Here is a 27,337-nt window from a genome sequence, read left to right on the forward strand (position 1 = left end):
TGTAGTCATGTCCAGGTCGCACTTCTCCAACCCAGCTGTGCTAAGGGCCTTGCGGCTTGGTGTCCCCATCGCCGCCATGTTTCGCTGCAAAGCCGCTATGGCTCCCTGCTGGGACAGTAAGAGCGTCTGAGCCTGTGCTAGGAGGCCTTCTCCTTCCCTCCGTCTACCTGATGTGGCAGGGAGCCTAGGGCGTCTCGGGGTGGTCATCGTAGATGCGTAGGAAGGATTATCACTGCGCCATGTTAGGTTTTTATTTAAGCTTGCTTACAATAGGGCACTTAGCGGGTGACTGACTACCCGCGCTTGGGGTAGTCTCTACGAGCGTGACTCGCAGTTGCCAGCTCTCACAATAAAAACTCCTACAATGTGCTACACCTTCGTCACTCTCAGTGTCACTATCACTATCATATTCACGTTCTACACCAAGATTATTATCACAATCATCACAACTACTACCACTGTTACTGTCTCTCGACTCTCCATCACGTTCACCCTAGGCAGTGGCGGATCCAGGAAAAAAATTGGGGGGGGGGGCTAACCTGAATTCCTTCCTTCTGAGGTATACTTAACTTAATAATGTTTTTCAGATTTTTCAGTATTCTAGACATATATAATAGAATGTATATTCGTTTTATATTGTTACACGCTTGTGCTAGTCAGTGATAAGGCACTGGCACGCGTATACTCTCGCAGAGAAATTATTGCAGGATCCGTGTGTAGTGTTAATGCACATGGACTCGTGGAAGTAATAAAAAATAAAAGTAGCTTTATAAAAATCAGAAATACAAAAAAACGTGTATGAACTTCTGAACCTGTTAATAAAAGTATCTAAATTACATTAACAACACACAGCATTGTTCATGGGATCTCACACGAACATCAACCTCCTGTTTTTTGGGGCAAATGCATTGATTACACTGTCTATTTCAATATTGATTTCATTGTGAACGCCGAGTAGCGCCAGGCCGTTGAGGCGATCTTGACCCATAGTATTCCTTAGGTAGGTCTTCAGTCGCTTCAGGGTTGAAAATGAACGCTCGGCCTCTGCGTTCGAGACTGGGAGCGTGATCAAAACTCGGAGGAGCTTGCCCAGGTTCGGATACATTCGGGTCTGGGCGTGGGCAAGGGCATCTCCCAATGGATTCGAACTTCATTGTTGTTGAATATCAGCGCTCTGCTTCCGCCCTCACGAGGCTCAAGGTCTCGATGTCAGCCTCATAAACCTTTGCCGCTTCCAGTACAGCAGCAACATCTCCGTCAGCGCTGCTGAGCAGATTCTTGATCTTGAAGCCAACAGGAATAGTATCATTCCCGAACCGGGTCTGCAGCTCAGTCAATACATGGTCGAGGAATGGGACATATACAGATCTTCGGTAATACTTCTCAGCTGTCTGGAAGGGTAAATTCGCTCGCTGCGTTTGGCGCTTGCAAACTCGAGGTACAGGAATGGTGTCGTGTGATGAACCGATCTCCTGGAGGAGCCCCTCTGCCTTCTTGAAGATGTCCTGGAAGCTGGTCAGTGCACCTTCCCGGGTCTTGTTTAGATGCGTCACCACATCACCAATCGTAGCGTACACTGAGACTAGATCGATCATAGGGGACTGCAGGTCTCGGCTCGGCTCCACAGTGTGAGCTAGCACAGACTCAACGACGGCGAGACTAATCAGAAAGCGCGGCTCTCGGATTGCTATTAGTAGTAGTCCCGCCGTCGCGTCCGAGTTGCTCACGTTCTCCAGAAAGACGGCAATAACTGGCAGGAATTCCATAAACACAATGACTGAGTCGTGTCGCTCAACCCATCTAGTAACGCAGAGGCTGACCAGCTTCTTCCGCTTCGCGGACGTGTGGTCTTTAACGAGCTCAGTATCCTCCGTTCTTAGGCCAGTCATAGAGGAGTAAAAAAAGGCGAATAAGGAAAAAAAATCAGGGAAAGCTGCAATAAGCTTTAATGTGTTTATAATACCTTACTTAATAACATATTAATTTTGCACCCCTCTACCCCCCCCCCCGGGTTTGGCCGCCATCTGGAAAAAATGGCGACCAAAAACAGTTTTCTCCAAATATCTCACTAGAAAATAATTTTAACGAAAAATGTATCGAAACAAAATTGATTCTACATAAAATTTTCTACAAAAGTTATTTCATTCAATTTTGTGATATACCTCACTGTTTTTGCGCTAAATGTGCGAAAAGATTGTGTTTATCTTTATTTGATACCTACAGTGCACAAAGATCATATAATAATTTCCTTTGTATGCTATACTGAATAAAATATCTAAGTTCCTAACTTGATTATAGTCTTTCTTTTGTTTCAGAACTATTAAAATAGATAGTTAAAGCTTCAGTGAAACCCCAGGCAGTTGTTGGTGCAAAATGTCTTCATTGGGGAAATGTTTAATATGCGATGGACAGCTTTCTGTGGGTGAGACTAGAGAAGTTAAAGAGAAAGGAATAAAGACACTGATTGATTATAGCATTAAGTGGAAAGACGGAAAACATTCTCTGTTAGAAGGACTAAAAAGTGTGAAAGTGCATGAAAAATGTAGAAAAGTGTATACAAAAGAACGGAGAGCTGAAACTTTCCAAGCAAGGCAGAAAACCTCGCAAGTGCCGACAACGTCACTGAGAAGTCAAGAATTACAGTTTGATTTTCTTCATGATTGTCTCTTTTGTGGAAAAGATGCATCAAGTGACTTTTTGAAAAAAGAAAGCAACAAATATTTAGGTGATCGTGAATCTGTGCACTGTATAGAGATGCTGCATGTTAAGGATACTATTTTGAAAGCTGGTGAAATGAGAAAAGATGAATGGGGCAAAGAAGTATGTACTCGTATATGTAACGTAGTGGATTTAGTTGCTGCTGAGGCAAGGTACCATTCAGCCTGCATGAAAAAATTCTACCAAACATCTTCTGGTATGAAACGTGGTCGTCCCAAAAGCTCTACGGTTTCTGAGGCAATGAGTCATGCTTTTAACTACTTGGAGGAAAATCGAGAGGAATGCCAGTTTACTTTCAGTGAGATTTTTTCAGAATATGAGGGTGAGCTACCAACTGATAAAACCATAAAATCTGAATTGATAGATATGGACATGATATTATTGTTTCTGTGAACAAAAATAGAAAACCAGTGATCTGTTTCCGTGACACAGGAAACAAAATTTTGACTGACGCTTGGTACGAAAATCATAGAAGTCATGACGAGAAGGAAGAACGGCTTCGGATTGTAAAGACTGCCGCCAGAATAATTGCTGAAGATATAAGATCGCAGATGTACGAAGCAGATCAGTATCCACCACCAGAAAATTTCCTAGAAGAATTGGATTCACTTATTCCAGAAACTCTCCAGTGCCTTGTTAAGACAATAGTCTTAAAAAACAAGAAAGGAAATCAAAGAAAATGGAATAGGAAATGTACAGCAATTTCACATGCTATCCTTACAGCAGCTAGACCAAATTCTTTCATATCTCCTCTACAAATAGGACTTGCTGTTCACTTAAGTCAGAAGTATGGCTCTAAGCATCTACTGAACGTGCTCTCTGCGTTGGGATTATGTGCGTCTTATGCTGAGGCAGCACTCTTTCAAGTATCTGCTTTGCAACATCCAGCCAAGGAACCTCCGAATGATTCATTTGCACAGTTTGTATTCGACAATGCAGATGTGAACATCTCTACTATTGATGGATTTAACACATTCCACAGTATGGGAGGAATTCAGTGTGTTACTCCTCAGAATAATATTACTTCAGATCAGCCAATCACTAGATTAACGAAGATCCCTAGTGCATCGTTTGTTGGGCAGTTTGGTCATAATCCTATTAAAACCTTTGAAAGTAACAGTGTAAAAGGACTCTTGAATATAAAAGTCAGGGATTTGGCAAGTATCAATCCAGTGTCCACTACTGTATCAATAACAACAACAGAGCTTTTATGGCTACTTGGAAAATGGCAAAAAAATGCAGAGTGCCCAGGTTGGAATGGTTACATGGAGAAATGTACAGCACACTTCCCATATGATGTGGGAAATGACTTGCCACCTACGCAGTGGGGATGGAAGGCTACTTCAAAAGGACTGGTACCAGTCACTACAGATAAAGACCCTGCTCCACCAGAACTGATAAATATTGTATCTTGCAAGTGCCACAAAGGTTGTGGGACCACCTCCTGCAGCTGTAGAAAGGCAGGCTTAAAATGTTCCATGATATGTGCTTCTTGCAAGGGCCTGTCATGTTCAAATGTTGACATCATCGTTCATGAAGATGACTGTGATGATCCTCTTGATGCCATGTTAGAAAACTTCCTAATGCCAGAAAGTGAAACAGCTCATTGAATCAGAAAAAAATATATTGTAAGACAACAGTCAATTTCCTTGTTGTTGTAATTCTACAAAATAACAAGCAAAAAAGTACTAGCAAACAAGACAATTGCTATAAAATTGATAACTGATATAGGCTAGCAATAACTATAATTGATAACTTCACATTTTGGGTGGATGGTTGGGTGTAAGGGTGGTAACTCCGCCAGTGAGCAATCACTGTCTGTCCTAAGCCAGAATCAAGGAGGAAGGACACCCTTGGGAGAAGATATTCGAGACTAAACTCGGAAATGGAAAGTATAAAATATTATATGTGAATCTTTCCACAGCTCTAGCGCAAAAACGGTGCAACCTATGGAAAACATGACATGGACAAATATTATAGGAAATTTTATGTAGATTATTTTTTGTTTCGACTACTTTCTCTGTAAAATGCATTTCAAGCGAGATATTTGGAAAAAATCGTTTTTTTCGCCATTTTTTTCAAAATGGCGGCTAAATCCGGGAAGGTAGAGGAGTGCAAAATTAATACATTATTAAGAACCACATTAGGAAGAAAATAAAGCATATTGCAGCTTTCCTTAATTTTTTTCCTTATTCAACCCCCTATTGACTGGCCTATCTTCAAAACTGAATATTTGAGCCACAGGTATGTTGAGCACCAGGTAGGCTGGAACCGCCTCTTTTGACCACCTTCGTAGCTGAATGGAAGAGCCTCGATAACTGGGACTTTCTGGTGGATGATGACCACCTTCTCTGCATCTGTTCCCTTCTTCCCCACGAAATCAGCAATGTCAAGTCGAGGCTCTTGAGAAGCTGCCACTGCAACTGTGCCGTCTTCACGTGACGAGTGGGGGACCTCGGCAGTCTTGGCTTCCTCCGGAACACTTGCCTCTGTGGTGGCATTATCCATCTGCACACATTCAGGTCGTCGCTTGAAAAATGCAGTGATCTTGGCGGGATCCCCTGCTTGCTTCATTTCACTGGACCTGCCAGCTTGGCAGGGGCAAAAAACAAATATCTGACACAGGCTTATTTTCATAGAAGAATTCTGCCACAAACATAATCTCAAGTAAGGTCTCTAGTAAAAATTATAGAAGGAAATGGAAGAACATTGTGGAGAACTGCTAGATTAGATTAAATATAATTTGGGAAAATACATGGTAATCTCGATATCAAGTTAAAGTAATAATTTTCTTTTATAGAAAGGTGTTCCACTATTCAATTTCCCTTTGGGTTATTAAACAATTGCAAGGGATATTATAAACGAATAAGTAATAGTTTACCTGCTTACTCGAGTAGATGCTTACACCTCAACGTTTAACTGCAACTGTGCATTATACTTGCCACAACAATGATTTCGCCAATTGTTTGATAACTACATTTAATGAAGAAATTACTAAATGACTAAAATAACATCAAGAAGAAAGATACCAATCAAACCTTGGATAACAAATAACTTATTGAAATGCATCAATTTAAAAAATAAACTTTATATAAAATACATTAAGTGCAACTCTGAACTTAATAAACACAGTTTTATCAGATATCGTAATGTTCTCAACTCATCAATTAAATCGGCTCGCAAGCAATACCATCTCAAAAAACTTGAAGAAAATTCATCGGTTCCGAAGAAACTGGTCAATACTTCTTGAAGTAATTGATAAAAAGAGAAGTAATAATACTCCCAATTTGTTTATTCACAATAACAGGTAGGTAACTGACAACCATGAGATCGCTGACATGTTATAACTTTTTCTGTTCAATTGGTAGTTTATTGGCTGATAAGCTGCCAAATGACCCAGGAAACCCACTTCAATATATAACTCCAGTCCCATCACAATTTATTCTAATAAAACCATCAACTCACGATATTTTACGTATTATAAATAATCTTAGAAATAAGTCCAATGGCTATGATTGCCTTAATTAATTCAAAGATCCTTAAACTTGCTGCTCCCAAAATTATTCATTTACTCATGCATTTAATCACTTTGTGCTTTCAACAGAGTTGCTTTCCTAATGTCCTAAAAATTGCTGTAGTACACCCGATCCATAAAGATGGGCCCACATCAAACGTATCAAATTTTCGTCCGAATTCGATCCTTCCGGTATTGTCTAAAATACTTGAAACCGTTATTCTTGAGCAATTGGTAGATTACCTTGAGTACCATGGGATCATTTTCGATAATCAATTTGGATTCCGTGAAAATCACTCAACATAGGCTATATGCCTGTTGCTCTCTTACATGAATATATTGCAACTCGACTATCTAATAAAAATATGTGCCGCAGTTTTTCTAGACATTAAGAAGGCTTTTGACATAGTTGATCATAGTATTCTATTGATGAAAATGGCTGAGTACGGAATAAAAGACTTTAAACTTCAGATGTTTCAGTCATATTTATCTAATCGTAATCAAGTTGTCTTATTCAACGGTATTAAATCGAGATTAATGGGTGTAAGTATGGGGGTACCTCAAGGTAGTATTCTAGGTCCTATTTTGTTTTTGATTTACATTAACGGTATCTATAAAGCCTGTGGTATTCCTGAATACTTACTATTTGCAGATGATACTTCTTGATTGATTGCTTCAACTTGATTGCTTCAACAACACAAAACAATCATATAGGTGACAATACAGGTATGTTAAACGGCCAACGAACGTGGTATATCTCCTTTCTATCCCTTTTCAGCGCAACTGAGACACAACCCTGGCAACCCTACAACACGCGCAGCACAAAACAGATGAATGGAAAACACATGCCAAACACAGCACAATTCCGCCCAAATACCGCACACATGCTGTCAGATTATTTAACCCCCGGACCTGGCAAAACATCAGAAAGTACTAAAATCGATTAAATGACATCCTTACAATGATTCATGGAAGAACAAAATTGGTGGGGGGCTTCAGACCCCCCCCCCCTTGGATCTGCGCCTGATCCTAGTTAAATTCTCCCTCGCCTGGATGTTTCCATAACCGATCGACATGCACTACTTTACTCGCCCGTTTTCTGCCAGGCATTATTTTCTAGTCGGTAATTCACTGCGGATAATACGTCCGTCACTTTATATGGTCCTTCCCAGTCAGATTGGAGTTTCGGTGACTTGCCAGGCTTTCTCTGTGGATTATGCAGCCAGACCAAGTCGCCGGGCTGATGTTCTGCATTTCTGGCGCGACCTTGGTACTGATTCCACATAGCCTGACCGGACACTCGCAGATGTTGCCTCACCCAGCGGGAAGCCTCCTCTAGGCGCCGCTGCATCGTCATCACGTAATCACTATAGGTATGTGGGAGTTCTGCTCCCGGTGGTCGACCGGTAGAGAGGTCGACTGGCAGATGAATTTCCCTGCCAAACATTAACTTGGCTGGCGTGAATCCCGTGGCCTCATGCTCAGCTGAACGACAGGCCTTGAGAACGTACGGCACCCACAAGTCCCAATCGCGCTGGTCATCCCAACAGTACTTGGCCTGATGCTGGACAATCGTCGCCTTAAATCTCTCCACCATACCGTCGCCCTGGGGCCTCAGGGGAGAAGTACGAGTCTTATTGATGCCAAGCAGACTGCAGCACTCCTTAAAGACCCGCGACTCAAACTCTTGTCCTTGGTCTGAGTGCAGTTCCCCTGGGACTCCATGGCGCACGAACACCTCTTCCACGAGGAACTGAGCTACAGTCTCTGCCTCGTGGTTAGGTAGAGCACAGACTTTGGGCCACTTCGTGAAGTAGTCTATTACCACACACAGGTATTTGTTCCCCCTCTCTGTGCACGGAAAAGGGCCGGCTATATCCACAGCCAGGCGTTCCACCGGCACTGCGGTGTGATATAGTTGCAGGGAGGCGCGAGTCTTGTGGGCGGGGCTTTTCTTGGCGGCGCACACACGACAAGTCTTGCACCACTCCTGAACGTCTCGTCGCAGGGCCACCAAGTATACTCTCTGCCTCAACTTTTCGAGAGTGCGTTTCACTCCCAGGTGACCGCTGGTATTCCCCTCCAGATGAAGTTTCAGTTCAGGTAACGAAGTGCAGACATGCTATGAAGAAAAAAACAGAAACCTCACTTGATAAAACCAACCAGGTTTTTACCTTTGCCAATGCTACACTTCCTGACAATGCAAAGGCCCATCTGCCAAGCACTGAAACTTGTAAGCGTATCTTGAGGAGGACGCGTGCCCTCAATCATCCACAGGATCCAAAGACTGCAAGAGCATGCCGGTGCATGGGCCATGACAGCAGGTGACAATCCACAGCAGTTCCTTCTACATGATAATGGTCCTGATACAGATGAACGAATTATCATATTTGCTACTGAGGCTCACCTCCTGAGCAATGGAACATGCACGAGGTAACTGTGGATTATAAACCAAGGACAAACAAAATCAGTGGTGTTAACGCCCACTCGTTAATAATAAAGTAGTAATCGTCATTCTGGCACGACATATTTTTGGGTGTCAGCGGTGTCACTACATTTTGCATGAAAAAGAGTGGATGATTAATTAATATTATTCTCATTATTATAGTTACCCCAACACAGATTATGTTTTCTATAATATTTTCTTGGAAAAGGAAAAGGATCAGAAACTGAAGGACTAACATATTAATGTTAACTAAATTGGAATGTACAGTATTATCTTAATTTTAACATCTAGATGGAATGCAATATATACTCGTAGAAAAATCTCCATTCTTGGTAATAAAAAATATTGGAAAATATTGATACATTATGCAGATTACCTCCGCTCTTGGAATTATATAATCTCGACCATAAATCTGTTAATAAGAATAACAAACCTGAAAATCAGAATGTTATTTTCTTAATTTCATTTTCGTTGTACTCCAATAAGACAAAATTTTGTATGGTTATGCTGAATTAAGAGAAACTTTTCATGAGCACTAAATATATAAATTAGACTATATTATATAAAACTGGTTCATCACTCGCTGAGGTAAGATGTAGGTACTGCTCTCGAAATGGAACGAGGACAATGTAACAAAGTACATAAGAAATTATGAAGCACTCTTGAAATTGAAAAGAAGTAACATACCAAAAGTTAGCCAACATCTCTATTCTGCAATAGAGCGTTATGATGTAGTGTTGGTGCAATGATTGTTTTCTGTATCCGACGAGAGCTTCAATATAATTTCCCCCTTATCCCTAGTTACTGTTTTCGTGTCTTTCATAATCTCTACAATCTTTAACCCTACCCCACCCCCACCCAGCTAGAGGCTTGTGACGGTCAGGTGGAGAAGTATGATCGGTTACTTCAGCAAACGTCCGAGACAGAACCTGCCTTTTGGTATGAAGTCTACGATAACCTCAGCATCTCGCCAGGGAATTGTTATGGGAGTTCCTTTATGACCCTCTTGTTTAGATTTATGCCATCCGGCCATCCTCTAGTCTATTTATGCTTCATAAGCATTATATTACGGAGTAGGCATGATTTTGACCTGCTTCCTTGAATAATTTATAAGATAATATGTCCTAGACAGGGTTGACAAAATCATCAGACACCGATCGGTGTAAACAAAATACATACACGTCACAATTTCGTCGACACAAAGTGGTGCATGTACTCCCAAACCAACTCTAGAAGCATATTCTCTTGCAGTGAAGATGAAGAGGACGACATCTCACATCCCGATCTCCACAGATCCAAGCGTCCTAGGGCTGCCCTCCCTGAGTTAGGGGACTGCCAACAAGTGGACCCAGAAGCGAGGGACCCCCTGCAGGAGCTGCAAGGAGCCTCCGCCCCACCTCAGGAGAACTCCCCCCGGCCCGCCGGACCCGTCACCGGACAACCCTCTCCGCCTCCCCCGCCAGCTGATGCTACCCCCTCCGCTCCAAAGGAAGGGGACAGGGAAGACGAATCATCGCGTAAGTCCTACGCCTCAGCCGTCACTTCCGGTGGAAATTGGCAGGTCGTCACCAACCGACGCCCACGCTTAAAGAAACCCCTCCCGGCACCGGGCCCATCCAAGTTCCCGGTTATCATAGCTCCTGTTGGCAACCCCACCGGCTTCATCAAGCTGGGGTCCTGGAGGCAGGCCCAACTACTCAAGGACACGGTTGGGCCTGTCGATGGTATCCGCCAAATACCCAGCGGCGAATGGCTTGTCAGCTGCATCTCCGAAAAGCAGCAAGGCAAATTACTTCGCACCACCACTCTTTCGTCGGCTCAGAAGCAGACGATACAAATCTCCACCAGAATCCCCAAGACCATCGTAGTGGGGGTCGTAAAAGGAGTCTCAATGGACGATGATGCCGAGCAACTCCTCAGGGCGGACTTGGAGGCCCAGGACCTGCCCGTTGACGCTGTCCAACGCCTCAAATCCAGGGATGGGACTGCGACCAGATCCGTTCGTGTGGCCTTCCTTATGACCACTCTCCCATCCTCAGTCAAGCTTGGCTACACCCTCCACCAGGTGGTCCCATATGTCGCCCCGGTCCGACGCTGTACTAAGTGTCAACTCCTGGGCCACTCAAAAAAGGAGTGCAGACGTAAGACCTCAAGGTGCGCCCGGTGTGGAAAGGGCCACCCTACAAGTGACTGCCAAGAAAAGCAGCTTCTGTGCATCAACTGCTGTGGCAACCATTCTACGGCGTACCCAAACTGCCCGGAGATCGCCATCAGGAGGATAGCACATGAAGTCAAGAACCAGCGGTACGTCACCTTTTCGGAGGCTCTGGTCATCGCCAGGGAGCGCTGGAGCACACACCTAAAGGAAGAGAGGGCAAAGGACAGGGACTTTGCACTAACCAAGGTCCCAAGGGCCCCGTCGAAAGTACCTGACCCATACCCGTCTGCCTCGGTGGGTGGCTCTCTGGCAGCCCTACCCACCCCAGGATATGAAGGGACCCCCACCGAAAGGACTACACCGCCCACCCCGACTCCCACAGCCACTCCTGAAGAGGCCGAAGACAAAGCCAAAGCCGAAACCGAAGGAACGAAGAAGACCCGCAAAAGAAAGAATCGAAGCAAGAAATCCGTCACCACCGCCCCCGCTGGCCCCTCCCCCGCGGGACCCACCCCCACGGCGAAGCTCGCTCCTCCAGAGGAAACCAACAGCGTGCCGGACCGTATGGACACCGTAGAGGAAGCACCTCCCACCCCTCATTCTCCCTCTACAGAGCCATCTATACATTGCAGCCATCTATACATTGCAGCCTAGCGGGTACAAACCCTCATATGGCCCAACTCCTGGATAGGATCTTCGTGATTCTCCAAACAATTCTGGACATAGCTAACCATGGACAGAATTAGAATCATGCAGTGGAACTGCCCGGCAATTAACATCGCCTGGGACCTACTGGTACAACACCTCGCAGACGCCTTTGCAGACATGAAGTCTACAAAAGCCCAGTGCAAGAAAACCATTGCCCAGGCCAAGCTCGCCTACTGGAACACCAAAAAGGACGATGACACCGACCTCACTGCAGCTTGGAGGAAACTGAAGATTCTGAAGTGCCGGTACACCCCCCCCCCCCCGACTCCCGACCTCACCACCCCTGATGGAATTATCCTCCGCACCGTGGAAAAAGTAGAGGGCTTCCTTCGCCACTTCTCCGAAGCGAGCTCTACTTCCAACCTCCCAGAGGCCCAACGTCACTTCCGTCAGGAGCAAGAGACCAATATGGACCTCTCCCCCCCTACGGGGGAGGACACTCCTCTCACCCTCCGTGAACTCCGCTGGGCACTAAGAGCAGTTCGATCCACGAAGAAGTCTCCTGGTGCTGACAAAATCACCTACCCACTCCTGCGCCACCTCCCCCCTTTACTACAAGAGACCCTCCTTTCCATCTTCAACAAGTGTTGGAAGGAGGGAACTGTATCGGAGGCATGGAAACACGCCATAGTGATTCCTATCCCCAAGAGGTAAACCCCGGAACAAGATAGCCAACCACAGGCCTGTTTCGCTCACCTCCCACGTAGGGAAAATCTACGAGAGAATGGTACTCAACCGACTGTCGCACTTCATGGAATCAAGAAGAGCCCTTCCAACACTCCAGGCAGGCTTTAGGAAGAGACGAAGCGTCACGGACCACATCGTGAGGCTGTCTGAACATATCCGAAGGGCCCAGCGACAGAAGAGGATCTTGCACACCTGCTTCCTGGACATCGCCAAAGCATTCGACACGGTCTGGCACGCCAAGCTCCTTCACAAACTAAAATCCTTGGGAGTCTCCCCAGCTATCTACGGTTTCACCCGATCGTTCCTCTCCAATCGCTCCATCTCGGTGAGATGGAAGGGAACCCTCAGCCAACAGGCCCCCGTCGACATGGGAGTTCCCCAAGTCTCTGTCGTGGCCCCCCTACTCTTCACACTACTGCTGGCGGATTTAGGAAAAGGCATGCGCAGCGACACGGTCGTCACTGCCTATGCCGACGATGTAGCACTATGGCGTAAGTCCAGGCACAGGCGTCCCATGCGGGACTCTGCACAACACAAAGCGGAACTTCGGGTATTCCAAAGCCAAATAGAGCTGGTGGTGGCACAACTCACGAGCCTGGGATTCTCACTCTCCTCGACCAAAACGGTGTACATGCCTGTACATCAAGTTGGCTACAATAGGGGAGAGTATCCCAACTGGAACCACATCACAGTCTGTGGCTCACCTGTGAAGCCCACGGCCTCAGCTCGATACCTGGGAGTCATTTTCCAGAGAGACGGACAGTGGACCAAGCACATCCAATAGGTCTGCCGAAATGCTAGACGAGCACTCAACCTGGTTCGGGCTATCCGACACGAGTCCTCGAGTAAGCACCGTGCCACCCATATTCCCATAGTCTAGAGTCTTGTGCACTCTCGGCTCCTCTTTGGCGCCCCTGCCCTCCACGACCTACCGCCAGAGACCCTACGCAACATGACCCGGATCGAGTGCCAAGCACTCCGCCTAGCGCTCGGTCTACCGACATCAGTCCCGCAGGAGCAAGTATACAGCGAAGCTGGGATCCTTCCTCTCCGACATCGTCTCAAGCGGGACGCCTGCAGATACCTTTTTGGCTCCGCGAGGGTCCCAAACTCTACGGATGCGGAACTGACAGAAGGCTGGGTCGAAAACCAGACTACAGCTCTTATTCAAGGCCTGCCCAGCTCAATAAAGGACATCTGTCTCGCAGCCGGACTTCGACCAGACGACCGAAGGCTTGTACCCTAGCATCAATTCGACCCTGTTCCTCCCTGGGACCTGGACCCTCCCGACGTCACACCTGGCATCCCCGGACTAAACCGCGACGACAGCCCCCACCTGCTGTTAATGCGGACCCGAGAGTTACTGGCGAGAAAATATGCGGAAGACTTCCTCGTCTACACAGATGGCTCCGTCCGTGATGACGGCTGCACTGGAGCGGGAGTCTTCCTGCAGCCGACAAACGAATCCTTCTCGGTGAAGCTTCCCCCCACCACCATCCAAACGGCCGAGCTCGTCGCCATCCGAGAAGCAGTGGTCAAGGTCATCAACCTACCCCAACCTCCACCACGAGTCACCATCCTCTCTGACTCCCGAACAAGCCTGACTATCCTGCAGGGAGCATACTACGAGTCGAGGCCCGAACTCCTCGACGACATACTACGCCTCTCGACTGAGGCCACAAATCTAGGCGTCCGCCTCCGTTTCCAGTGGGTCCCATCCCACGTGGGACTACACGGAAATGAAATGGCGGATAGCGCCGCCAAACGAGGCGCTCTACTGCCAGAGGAAAACCTCCCGGACACAATCCCCCCGGACAAAATACCTCCGGACAATATCCCTCCTGGACAGAATCCCTCCACAAAAGTGAGCGGGCTGGACAAAATCCCCCCACATTATTCAGATTAGCAGCTCTCCCATTATATATCATCACATACAAAGCAATTAACATTTTACCTTACCTTACCGAGGTGCTAATGAATACAGTACAGACATTTATATATTTGTTTGAATAAATAATTTATGAAAAAGGTTTTTTGCTTCACTACTACACCTTACAAACATATATGAAAATATTATATATATCAAAATACATAAATAAACATATACTCACACATACAGTCAAATATTATGAGAATATATATCAAAATACATTAATATATAAATACATTAACATATTAAAATACATAAATAAACATATACTGTAGGAGGGATTCTGTCCAGGGGGGATATTGTCTTCGGGGGATTCTGTCTTCGGAGGGATTTTATCCGGGGGTATTGTGTCCAGGAGGGATATTGTCCGGAGGGATTTTATCCGGGGGGATTGTGTTCAGGAGGGATTATGTCCGGACACCGGCAAATAAATAGAATACTCGTCGACGAATTTGTGATTATCGTTTTACAGAAGATAAAATTGTTAATACATCTGATTAATTAATATTCTTTATTCTAGTTTGACGCGGCCCGAAGGGATTTCTCCCCGTCCTCTTATTTTATGCAATGGGTGGACGGAGAGGGGGGGTCGCCGATTTGATTAAGCGGCCTTGCTGTGGATGTGCTGTGTCTTGCGACACTGCTTCTGACCCAGGGCAGTGGACAAAGTGCAGGGATGACCCGTCATTCAGAAGGTGCTAAGATAAGAGGGAGGGTGGAGGGGTGTGGAGTGTATTCAGGGATGGAATGGGTGGGAGTGATTTTATGCCTTTTTCTTTTTGGCTACCCCCCTTGTAAGGGGGAAAAAGCCTTGGTATATGTATGTATGTATGTACCATTACTATACATGTAATGTGAAGATAATGAAACTCACCAATCATTGTTAATATACATATAACATATCAAATATTGACTCATAACATATAATCTACTATCGATCTATGACTGAAATGCATTTAATTTGACGGTGGGGGGGGGTGTCAGCTTGATGAAGGGAAAATGTCCGCTTGACGAAGGGAAGGTGTTTAATTAGATTTTGTCTGGATGGATTACTGGCGGAGAGAATGTCCCATATTCACAAAAAGATATTTTTCATTGTGTGATTGGTATGGGTGTTTTAGTCCAACAATTTGTACTGGTATTCAGTTGCTTCTGACATAGAATATGCATTCCTCAAACAAAACATACATTTCACAAGGTGTATTTCAACAAGTTTAGGAGCCTTGTAGGCCATGCCAATCTCATCACCTCAAAGTTGATGGAATTCGTCATGTCTAAACAGATGCTGCAACCGTCGATGGAGCATTGCTCCAGGAAGAAGGGGGCCTTTGCTCGCCGTGCAAAGGGTAAGGGTGGAAGGAAATACTTCAGAATAGTGTAGCTCGCTACAAGGAATGAAAAACAACGAACGATCTCCAAGTTTCTTCAAGGCACCACTCAATCAATGTAGAATATATTGGAGAATTGTATGCTTGCTCAAGAGTAAAATATTGACCTTGGCCAAAACGTCAGAAGCGTGCGCTCATCGTATGTTACACAAGTAGTGAACGCTTGGACGTAGGGCAATGGGAAGGCGCCCAAAATACCTCCACCCAAAATACCTCCGGCCAAAATCCCACACCTAAAATACCTCCACCCAGAATACCTCCAAAAATGACCAAAACACCTCCATGCATATTGTGCTGTTTGTACTGCTTAGAAGGTTATTATCTTAGATTACCAAGTTTATTGGAATAATTATAATTTGCGGAATGAAGATTTAGATAAATTACAGGAATGGTCTGAAAAGTGGCTAATGAAATTTAACACAAGTAAATGCAAGGTAATGCACATAGGTAAAAATAACAGTAAGTACGATTACAAGTTATTTGGAAATTCGTGAACAAAAGTGAATAGTGAAAAAGATCTCGGCGTAATTATCAGTAACAATCTTAAATCATCCATACAAATGATAAGTGTTATGATAAGGACATTTGGGAATGATAATGTAAACAATATGTAGAGTATAGAATCCTATAGAAAGTATCATTAGAGGACTTTTTCGTTCAGGATTATGGTAGTATGGTATATCAAAGGAATAATCAATTCTATATAGAAATTGTTAATCAAATTAAATACAAATTTTTAATCAAATTTTTAATCAAAGGAATAATTAATTCTCTATAGAAAATTTTAATCAAAGGAATCAGACAAAACAATACAACGACTTCAGTTCACATGTTCACCCATAGGTAATTGTTTAATAATTTAGATACAATGGTCGTTAAAATCAGAAGTTAAATAAAATAATGTATTTTACCCTATATCAGTACATGGTCGCCATCTGTAATGGCATATAGTAATTGGAGTCAGAGGTACCTTATTTTATTTTATTTGTTTATTCATTTTATTTTTGAAAATCGGCTTAATTACTATATGCCATTACAGATGGCGACCAGGTGCTGGTATAGGGTAAAATACATTTTTTGATTTGAACATGTGAACTGAAGTCGTTGTATTGTTTTGTCTGATTTCTTTGATTAAAATTTTCTATATAGAATTAATTATTCCTTTGATCAAATGTTTTGTCTGATTCCTTTGCTTAACAATTTCTATATAGAATTGATTATTCCTTTGATCTACCATACTACCATAATCCTGAATGAAAAAGTCCTCTAATGATACTTTCTATAGGATTCTATACTCTACGTATTGTTTACAATATCATTCCCAAATGTCCTTATCATAACACTTATCATTTGCATGGAGGTATTATGGGTAATTTAGGAGGTATTTTGGGTGTGGGATTTTGGCTGGAGGTATTTTGGGTGGAGGTATTATGTCATGGATCCAGGGCAATGTGTTACTGGGACAGTTTACTTTGAAGAAGAAATATACTCAGCAGTGAGAAAAAATGTAGACAAACAGATAACTATGCGACATGCGTACATAAAGCAGCTGGGGATGTGGGCATTAATGAATAAACGAATGGATACATGTTAATTGTATTATTATTCATTAGTTATTGTACATCGTAAACAAATGCAAATAGGGTTCAGTCTTGACTAGTGATTTTTTCATAGTACACCATCCAGAAAAGATAATATTCAAAAGGCATGAAAGTAACAAATAGGTTCACAAAGGAATCTCCTCAAAGGAATCTTTGGAGGCGACGCTTTCGGTGTCAGAGACCCTCATGGGTGGGCAGCAGGCACAGGGGCTAGATTTAGTCATTGAAGGCTCTAGCCAAGGGAAGAGTCCAGTAATTAAACAAATCAGGCAGAGAGGAACAAAAAATAAGGGTAGAACTACGTAGAATTTAGCGCCGGAGAAAAACATCGCAAACAATGCAATTGTGGCCAGCAAGAGAATGCTGCACAGAATGCATAAAATATATCTAAACATTTCTGAGGTGTGGAATGTTAGTCCCTTAGATATTGGAGTGAAAGAATAGTGTCTTACAACCTCTTATATTCCTTTCCTTTGCTTGTTCCTTTCCGAGTGGTTAAGCTGTGATATTCATTAAGTGAAATAAACATTTAAATAAGTAATGCTTGAACAATTTTTTGTTGTTGAGGATTTCTGGACTCGAGGGGCAGCGGCCTCTTTGGATGACTACCAGGCTGGATCTAGAGTCTGATAGCACTGTGACGCGCGATGGTGGGTCGGGAAAGACGATGATTTTGTTCAGCGCTTCCTTGATGACGACAAGCTCAGCCGTAAGGATTGTGGTGGGGGTAAGCTTCACTGAAAAGGACTCCCTTGTGGCTTCTAGAAAAATGCCCGCCCCTGTGCGACCATCTTCAAGTACTGACCCGTCCGTGTACACCAGGAATTCTTCTTGATAGTTGAGAGCCTGCAGCTCCCGGGTTCGAGCAGCCAAGGGGTGAGGGTTGTCGTGTCGTCCTAGCCCGGGGATGTCAAGCTCGACCTCGGCTGGAGAAATTGTCCAGGGAGGAAAGGGGTCTACTTGGTATTGGGCGACCCGTCGACGGTCACTGAGCTGGAGTCCGGCTCTGAGGCAGAGATCCCTCACAGAGCTGGGCAATCCATGGATGGGTGCTGTGGGCGGGGCTGAAGTCCATTCCTCGTACATTTCATCTTCTGTTGAGTTTGGCACCCTTGCTGCACCTTTCTGACGAGGCTGCCAAACTGGGAGTCCGTCTCCGGTACCAATGGGTTCCCTCTCGCGTGAGACTCCACGGCAATGAGATGGCGGACAAAGCTGCCAAAAACGGTGCCCTGGCACCTGAAGATAGTGAGATTCCTATCCACCTCACAGCTAGTGACGCCATCAGAAGAATCGACCAGGAAAATGGGAGACGGATTACGCTGCCACGGCCTCCGCCCGTGGATGGCCCACGTCCTACCTTGGACCAAACCCTCCCACCCTAGTTTCACTGCCTTCACACATCTCCTCCACAATAAGTAGGATACGGGTAGATCACTGGCGTACCCAGTACACCGGTACCTACTGCGCCTGCGGCACGGAATTGGCATCATTCCGGCATTGCCTTCTCCTCTGCCCTGCACTGGAAGACCATTTCCGGCAACTAAGGACCCTCCTCGGCGACCCAGATTCAGCCCACGATAGATTGAAAGCCGACAGTACCCCCGACGTCCGGTACTTGGCAATGGCAGCGAAGCTCGTTTGCTCCTCACCAGTGGGAACACTACTGTAAATGTATGCAATCTACCCCAGCAATCACAAGAAACACACACACACACACACACACACACACACACACACGCACACACATTAAAAGTGGCCTATACTAACATTGACGGATTAATTTCAGGTCTGAACGAACTCAATGATTATCTGTTAGAAGAAAAACCAGACATAATGGGAATTGTAGAGACTAAACTAAGAGGAGAAATACCATCTATTGATATTGGACAAGGGCTATACAATTACTGGATAAGAAACAGGGACAAAAAGCAGGGAGGGGGAATCATGTTCTTGGCCAAGAAAGACCTAAACGTGACAAAAATTGCAGAGGGCAAAGGTAATGTTGAACTGATCATGATAAAAGTCGAAGGCAAGAATATGAAAAGTAGAAAGTTTGTGGTGACCTATGTGCCCCCAAGAACGAATGCTTGGAAAGAAAACGAACACACAAAAATGCTAGAAGATACAAGAAAATCACTAAATGAGATACTAATGGGTAAGGGTAATCTAGTAATTATGGGAGACTTCAATTGCAAAGAAATTTGTTGGGACAACATGACAGTACGAGGAGATGACGTGTGGGGCAATGTACTGCTAGACATGACCATGGAGTACACAATGACCCAGTGGGTCAGTGAAAACACAAGGTACAGAAACAATGAAGAGCCATCAAAACTAGATTTAATATTTACAACGGAACCTGAAATAGTGGACAAAGTCCACTACAAGACACCAATTGGAAAGAGTGACCATGTACTCATCGAAACTGTACTAAAGGAAGAAATAGAGATGAAGAGGAGCGAAAAGCATAGGAAAGGAAGATTGATGTACAACAAAACAGACTTTGCAAAACTAAAGACGTTCTTCCAGAATGCAAACTGGGAAAAATTCTATATGGAAGAGACAACAGTGGAAGAGAAATGGAACATACTGTTGTATAATTACAATGAAGGGGTAAACAGGCATGTACCAAGACAAAAGCGAGAGAGAGAGTACATTAAATGTTGGTTCAACAAAAGATGCAGTGAGGCAAAAGACAGAAGGGACAAAGCTTGGAAAAGGTGGAGAAAAGACAAAAAACAAAGCAAATGGCAAATTTATATAAACTATAGATATGAGTATGTTAATGTGAGAAGAGAGGAAAAAAGGAACCATGAGAAGGATATTATAGATAAATGCAAAGATCAGCCCAAGTTATTCTACCGGTATGTAAATGGTAAACTTAAAACCAAACAGGAACTAGTGAAACTACGCCAAGGAAATATAGAATACACAGAAGAATTAGAGATGGCCGAAATCATGAACAACCACTTTAAATCTGTCTTCACCAGAGAGAAAATACAAAATTGGGACGTAGATAATAACAAACATTCTCCCCACATGAGTGAATTTACATCACAAAAACAAATATCAGAACATCTATCAAAATTGGACGTCAGAAAATCACATGGCCCGGATGGAATTGCAAATTGGATTCTAAAAGAATGCAAAGAAGAGCTAACGGACAAAATACACATCATAATAAATAGCTCACTCAAGGAAGGAAAGATGCCTAATGACTGGAAAAATACTAACATTGTACCAATATATAAAGGAGGAAACAAGGAAGAACCCACCAACTATAGACCGGCATCACTAACAAGCACTATAGCCAAAATTTGTGAGAAAATCATCAAGAATAGATGGGTAAAACACCTGGAAGATAATAACATATTAAACCCAAGAAAGACAATTCGGGTTCAGACAAGGTAGATCATGCACCACAAACTTGATATGCTTCTACTCAAGACTAATAGACATAGTGCAAGAAAGAAACGGATGGGCTGATTGTGCATTCCTAGACTTGCAAAAAGCATTTGACAAAGTACCACACAGAAAACTACTAAAAAAAAAACTGGAACACATAGGAGGAATACGAGGGAACCAACTAAAATGGATGGAGGACTTCCTGACTGGAAGAAAGATGAGAGTAGTACTCAGAGAAAAATATTCAGATTGGAAAGAGGTGATCAGTGGAGTACCGCAAGGATCTGTACTGGCTCCAATAATGTTTGCTATCTATATGAATGATATGGACGAGGGCGTGAACTGTTACATGAGCTTCTTTGCTGATGACGCCAAACTGTTAAGGAAAGTAGAAACTGATAAGGACTGTGAAGCACTGCAAGAAGATCTGAATAGGGTATGGAACTGGAGTCAGAAATGGGAAGTGGATTCTAATACTAAGAAGTGTAGCATAATGGAGTTTGGAAAAAACAAAAACAGAATATCAAGAAAATACACAATTGGAACCAAGGAAGTAAAGAAAGTAGGATCCGAAAAAGACTTGGGAGTTATTATCACAAACGACTTGTCCTATGATACACAGATTAACAATATTGTCGGGGAGACACAACTTGCTAAGATCAATAAAAGTGGCTTTTGCTTACCTGGACGAAGACATGATAAAAAAAAATATTGGTTACATTGATAAGGCCTAGACTAGAGTATGCGGCGACATTGTGGTCCCCCAGTACCAAAAAGAACATAAAGAAAATAGAAAGAATCCAAAGAGCAGCTACAAAAATGGCACCTGCACTTGCAAACCTATCATATGAGGAGAGATTGGCTAAACTGGAGCTACCGACACTGGAGCAAAGAAGAGAGAGAGGAGACCTACTGACCATCTACAGAATCATGAAAGGCACAGAGATACTTGATAGAGAAGAATGACTAAACTGGGACAAGAGAAACACAAGAGTACATGGAAGGAAATTAAGAAAACACAGCTATAGAAGAGAACTGAAGAAAAACAGTTTTCCACATAGAGTTTTAGACACTTGGAACAAACTGGATAATGAAATAGTAAGCGCAAAAACCATTCACGAGTTTATAAGCAAACTAGACACTGAGAGATACAATGGCGGGACAACACGAGCATAGCTCCCCTTCCCGCAAAATACAACTAGGTACAACTAGGTAAATACACACATACACACACATACACACACTCACTCCATACCTAAATGACCTAAGTGCCCCATAACCCAAGCGCCTTAACACAGACCCCGGAAAATATACGCCAGTCCTTAAATCGGTTAACACCGCCGGGACTAAAAAAAAGATAAATAAAAAAAAATGCTTGAACAAATTCAATGAATCATTATCATTTATTTTGATAAAATACATGTACTATTTGTGTATTTTTTTTTTTATTAATTTCCACCTGTACCTTTACCAGCTTTACCCTGTAGTTTTTATTGTACTATAAGTCTGTAAACACTGTAAACACAATTCCATTATCCACTTTAATGTGTGAGTAGGCAAACCAAGGGAAATCACAAATTACTGGACTAAAAGACGAACAGATGAATTTGTGAAACAAGAAGAACTGTGGACATTATTTCACATTTTCAATAGTTTTGTCTTTCTAATGATAACTGTCCAAATTCTAAGGGAAATATAATATTTTGTCTTTCTAAGGCCATTACAGTTTTGACTAGAGTGCAGTTACTTCATATTGCGGCTACACAACTACAACAACTAAATATTAAAAATCAGATCATATAACAGTAATTGTGGATCACTCGGAAATTATGTTTAATTTCATATAGTTGTCTCCAAAGTTAATAAGTGTCTCCTAACCAGGGCGAGTTGTCCATTCTATGGAATTTTGAGGACCAGTTATTCGAGAATTAATTGTCCGAGGACCAGTTGTCTGATTCTAGGACTGATTGCGCGATCTTTTGACTTCAAAAGTCCATCACTCATTAACAAGCTATATAAATCGTTAGTTCGTCCACATTTGGAACATGCTGTTTCCGTATGGTCACCGAATCTCGTTAAAGACATTGGCAGATTGGAAAAAGTACAACGGCGAGCCACAAAAAATAAATTATACAAAAATCGACAAAAATATATTAATCTATTTTCCTTCTAAAGGGAATTAATAACATTAAAAGCGACAAAAGTTTCACACTGAATGAGAATCAGACAAGAAACAATGGTCTCAAACTGTCAGGAAATAGATTCAATTTGGAAATGGGTAGAAACAACTTAACCAACCGTGTAGTTAATGAATGGAATAAACTTCCTGCAAAGGCAATGCAATGTAGTTTAGTTCGAAACTTTAAGAATCATTTAGATAATCACCTAAGCAAGATACTGTAATGAATATAATTTATTTTATATTATTTGTTTATTTGTTTTGTTATCATTTGTCTGTTTATTATCATTTGCCTGGTTCTCATTTATTATTAGTTATATGTCAATTTATTATTATTTACTATTTACCTGTTTGTTTGTTACTTAACTATACCTATGCATTTATTTGTATATTTTATTTATTATTTACATCATTATAGTTTCATTTATTTATCTATCTATTTATTTACTTATTCATCATTATTATGATTTTTTCGCATCCGCTCTAGATATGAACCAAAAGGTCTCCTGTCGGTATGCTCCGCCTTTGTAATTCTGAATGTTACTATGTTCCTGTAAGGTACCTTGCCTAGTCCCATCTTTCAATGGATATAGCTCATCTTTGTTTCTTTCACCTTATTCATCATGTTGACACAGAAAGGATCACAAGGTTCCCAAATTGAACAGAAGATTGTTAGAGAAGATATGGAGTCTTCACATCGATGAGACACAAGACCACTCGTTCCACTTGAGTCTGTCTTTGGGTGGTTTGGTTGCAGATGGACATACCCATGAAATGTTTGGATGCAAAGTGAATTCCTTGTATTTATTTATTTTTTCTATTTTACAGGACATAAAAAAGTTATCGCACACACACATAAGTGAATACAGTCTATACAAACATCAAAATTTCAAAGATGCTTACTTTATATGCGGTAAAGGTAGGTGGCGTTATCTCGCTTGCTAAATGACACTTTTAACATCCTCACGGAAAATGATACTTTAAAGGTGAGCAGAATAAGGTTAAACTGATACAAAGTATTTTTCCGGTAGGCCTTCACTCCATCGAGAATGTGGACGATCTACGATGGGTCTTTTGTCTGTGGTTTACTGACAACGCCTTTGCGAACTTTAATGGTCTCGAGGCGTTGTCTAACCTGAAGAGTTTATACATTCAGAACAACTGCCTCTCTTCTATGAAAGGCGTGCAGCGCCTTAAAGACCTCGTGATTCTCGATGTTTCTGGCAACTTGATTTCCGATATCGTCCACTTGGGTACGTTTAGACGCAAACTGATTCATTGTTTTCTTATTCGTGTCTGCAACTTGTTCTACGTTAAGCAGGCGTCTTCTACACCCCCAGGTCAGCTGCCGCTTCTGACAAAACTCTACATTAACCACAACAAGCTATCTACCTCCAAATCGATCTCCCCCCCTCACCTTATGTCGTTTTCTGGAGTGCGTCGAACTTGCTTACAACGATCTGAAAGACATGGATGTTCTGCAGGTTTGTTTATTACACAATCTAATGAGACCTTCACCTGTAAATATGAAAGTTCCATAGGTTTTCTTATCATACATTCTAATGATACCATATGCCTGTGGTTATGGCCTCTATCGTTTACATTTCCTTGTCTTTAGGGGCAGTCTCGGATTGATCGCCTCCAGGTTCTACGTCTGGAGGGCAATGCTGTCACCCGTTTGTCCTGGTACCGTAGCCATGCGATTGTTTCATGTCGGAAGCTCTCTTTACTTGATCAACGACCCATCAGCCACATCGACCGGGTTGCAGTAGACGCATGGTAGGTCTTAAAGTTTTGCTGCCGTTCCCTAGACCGTCTGGTAGCGGGGACGGTGTGCTACCTACTCGTTTTGTAGTTTTTGTACATTTTTTCTGGATTTGTGGTTTTTCTGTTTATTAGACGTGCGTGTTTGGTGTTTGCGCCAAATGCCGATCCGTTTTCACAGGTACAGCGGTGACAAAGACACTGAGAAAGTTGCACGTCGGTATTGGACAACGCGGAGAGCCCGACAGATGTCCATGGGTGTCACCATCATCAGGACAGGTGGGGGAGGCAAAGTAAATGACGTAATTTTGTTTTGGATTCCGTGCCTTCCTTGTTCACTCATATTCGGCTATATCCCTTCAGAGATGTCCGGCGAGGTGGGGTCGTCAAAGTATCCAGAGTGTGATTCGTCACATCCTGACTGTAGATCTGAGGGAAGACGAGGACCGGAGATAGACTGGGGAGATGAGCCTACAAAAAGGGAAGAAAAGCATGGTACTGTCAAACAAGGAGCTTCAGATGACAATATGGGTACTCTTGCCGTTGGTCGGAAGGTGACTTTTGGGGGAGAAGTGTACATCCCACAAAAGGAAGAATCCTCTTCGAGCGTAGGAGGCGGTATGAAGGAGGAAGAGGGTGAGAGTGTGGAAGCATCGGGAGCTAACCCCCCTCATTTTTTCTCCCGTTGGAGAAGCCTTAGGAGTCGCTGTCTCCTGTCCAAGAGAGCACGGTCGAAATCCTTGGATGGTGGAAAATCAACATGATTCTATTTGTAATGTATGGCTTATATATTGCTATATGACAATACATTGCTGTTAATTTAAGTGAGTGGGGACATCTGTCGGACTCCAGTCCCCCTTGAGGTCCTCACGTTTAGATATAGCACATCACACATTTTAGTTGGTAGGCCCTGTTACCTCTACTCATTCTACTTTATCAATATTAGACTGTTAGTTAAAATATTTTTATTTCTAGTCTTATTTTTTCACTCCACACTATATTTCCTGTCTATATCTTTCTTCAGTTACGTATGCAGGATCCTACATGAACTTTACGATCCTCTCCAAAGGGCGTGATCTTACAATCGTGAAATGATTGAATCTTCTCGTTATAAATTATACATTGTTTACTAAAATAATCTCGAATCTCTTCATATCTCATTTGGGTTACAAGAAATACAATAGCAGGAATTTATTCGATCCACTGGCGATTGTTTACCTATAAAATTATTATCTACACAAAGTGGGAAGCTATATTGTTTACATACACCGTACCCATAAAAATATGACAACCGTCTTCTACCACATTTTCTACCAGCCTTTTACAACAGCTTAGTTAATGTGTAACGGGAGGTAATTGATAGTGTACTTTAAACAGGCTGTAATAATTAATTCTAAACTGTACCAATGAAATAATTCGAAATACCAAATATGGTCCCTATATACAATTCTGGTAAATTCTATGGAGACAAAAATGAGAATTACTTTCTGCCTCTATTCTTTCTGAAGAGGGTGATATACGATCTGCAATATTTTTGTATTTTTTTTTGTGAATTACGAGAGTAACTAAGGGAGACCGGTGTGGGTTTAGGAAATATAGAGGATGTGTGCATCAGGTTTTTTGATGTCTGGGACCTGGAGAAGGTATCGTGGGAGGTGTTGCTGATATCTGGGACTACGAAAATTAGAGATTGTGTTCAAGTTGGAATAAAACTTCTGTTGTCGCGCCATTCTGTAGCGGTGTTGTATCCGCTCTTTCGCTTGTGATCCAAGCAGGTGGCCACGGATGGTTTTTCATTCACGAGAACTAATTGAAAATGGAAAGCATTGAGTGGATGCCTTTTGATATATGACAATTTTATCTGCTCAATTGATTGGTTGAGCACGACGGTTCTATTCAGAGGCCTGCATATCCTACTCCTGGTAGTCTCCAATCACTAAGTTACTCACTCGTATATCCCCATGGGGTTATAAACCGCACTTTGGTTTTCTGTCTTTATTAGTTAAACACAAGTCTTTGTAAATTGTTAAACACAAGTTTTTGTAATAACTACGTACACATTGTAACAGCAAGAGCGTCTATCACCGACAATCCGCTCCTTGAGACAACCACGAATTTTTGTTCCCCGGAAGTGATGAGGTCAGGACTTTGGTGAGGTGCTATACTCACTTATCAAATTCAATTGTTGTACGTGACACCATAAGCATGTAGCAACAGTATTATTCTGGGGTTACAAACTGTTATCTAATATAATTCTTGCACAAGTTATGATATATATATATATATATATATATATATATATATATATATATTTATATATATATATATATATATATATATATATATATATATATATATATATATATATATATCCAGGGGGTGGCTGTTAATATGTGTGTTTCCGTGTGTTATGTGTGTGTCGTTGATGGCATCCCTGTGTGCGTTCGCATGTCTGTTGCGCGCCAGTGGTGGTCGCTCGGACGTCAAAGTGCTGAGCTGTTAAAATGTCTACACAGCAATTGAACGGATGTGGACTGGCGCCAAGGAGTCCGGTGACGTATACACAATACATATATCACCTATGCATATAGTTGTGTGTATAACTCAGTGTATGGAAAACTAAATTGTGCAATAAAATTCTAAATGTTCTTATCTTCTTTGTATAATTTTACCGGTATCCACACATTTGGTCGCAAGGTGTTTGGTAACATGATATGTGACGGTTGGTCACAAAATAGTAGACATGGTATCTATTCACAACCTGGAATGTTTACAATTGCATATATCTTAGGGGAATGACCTCTTGCTAATCTTTTATTCATACTAATAGGTCCTC

At 42.7% G+C, this 27,337-nt stretch overlaps 1 protein-coding gene across 1 annotated transcript; it reads left to right on the forward strand.

The window, feature by feature from the left end:
• The first annotated feature begins 24,662 nt into the window (after positions 1 to 24,662).
• LOC143037261 (uncharacterized) lies at positions 24,663 to 26,754 on the forward strand. The gene is made up of 2 exons (XM_076205392.1): positions 24,663 to 24,780; positions 24,865 to 26,754. The coding sequence occupies exons 1-2, from the start codon at positions 24,663 to 24,665 to the stop codon at positions 25,263 to 25,265; spliced, it is 519 nt and encodes a 172-aa protein (XP_076061507.1). The 3' UTR covers positions 25,266 to 26,754.
• Positions 26,755 to 27,337: the final 583 nt, after the last annotated feature.

Source organism: Oratosquilla oratoria, chromosome 22 (assembly GCF_046742065.1).
Source record: "Oratosquilla oratoria isolate Oo_2021 chromosome 22, ASM4674206v1, whole genome shotgun sequence".
Lineage (NCBI taxonomy): Eukaryota > Metazoa > Arthropoda > Malacostraca > Stomatopoda > Squillidae > Oratosquilla > Oratosquilla oratoria.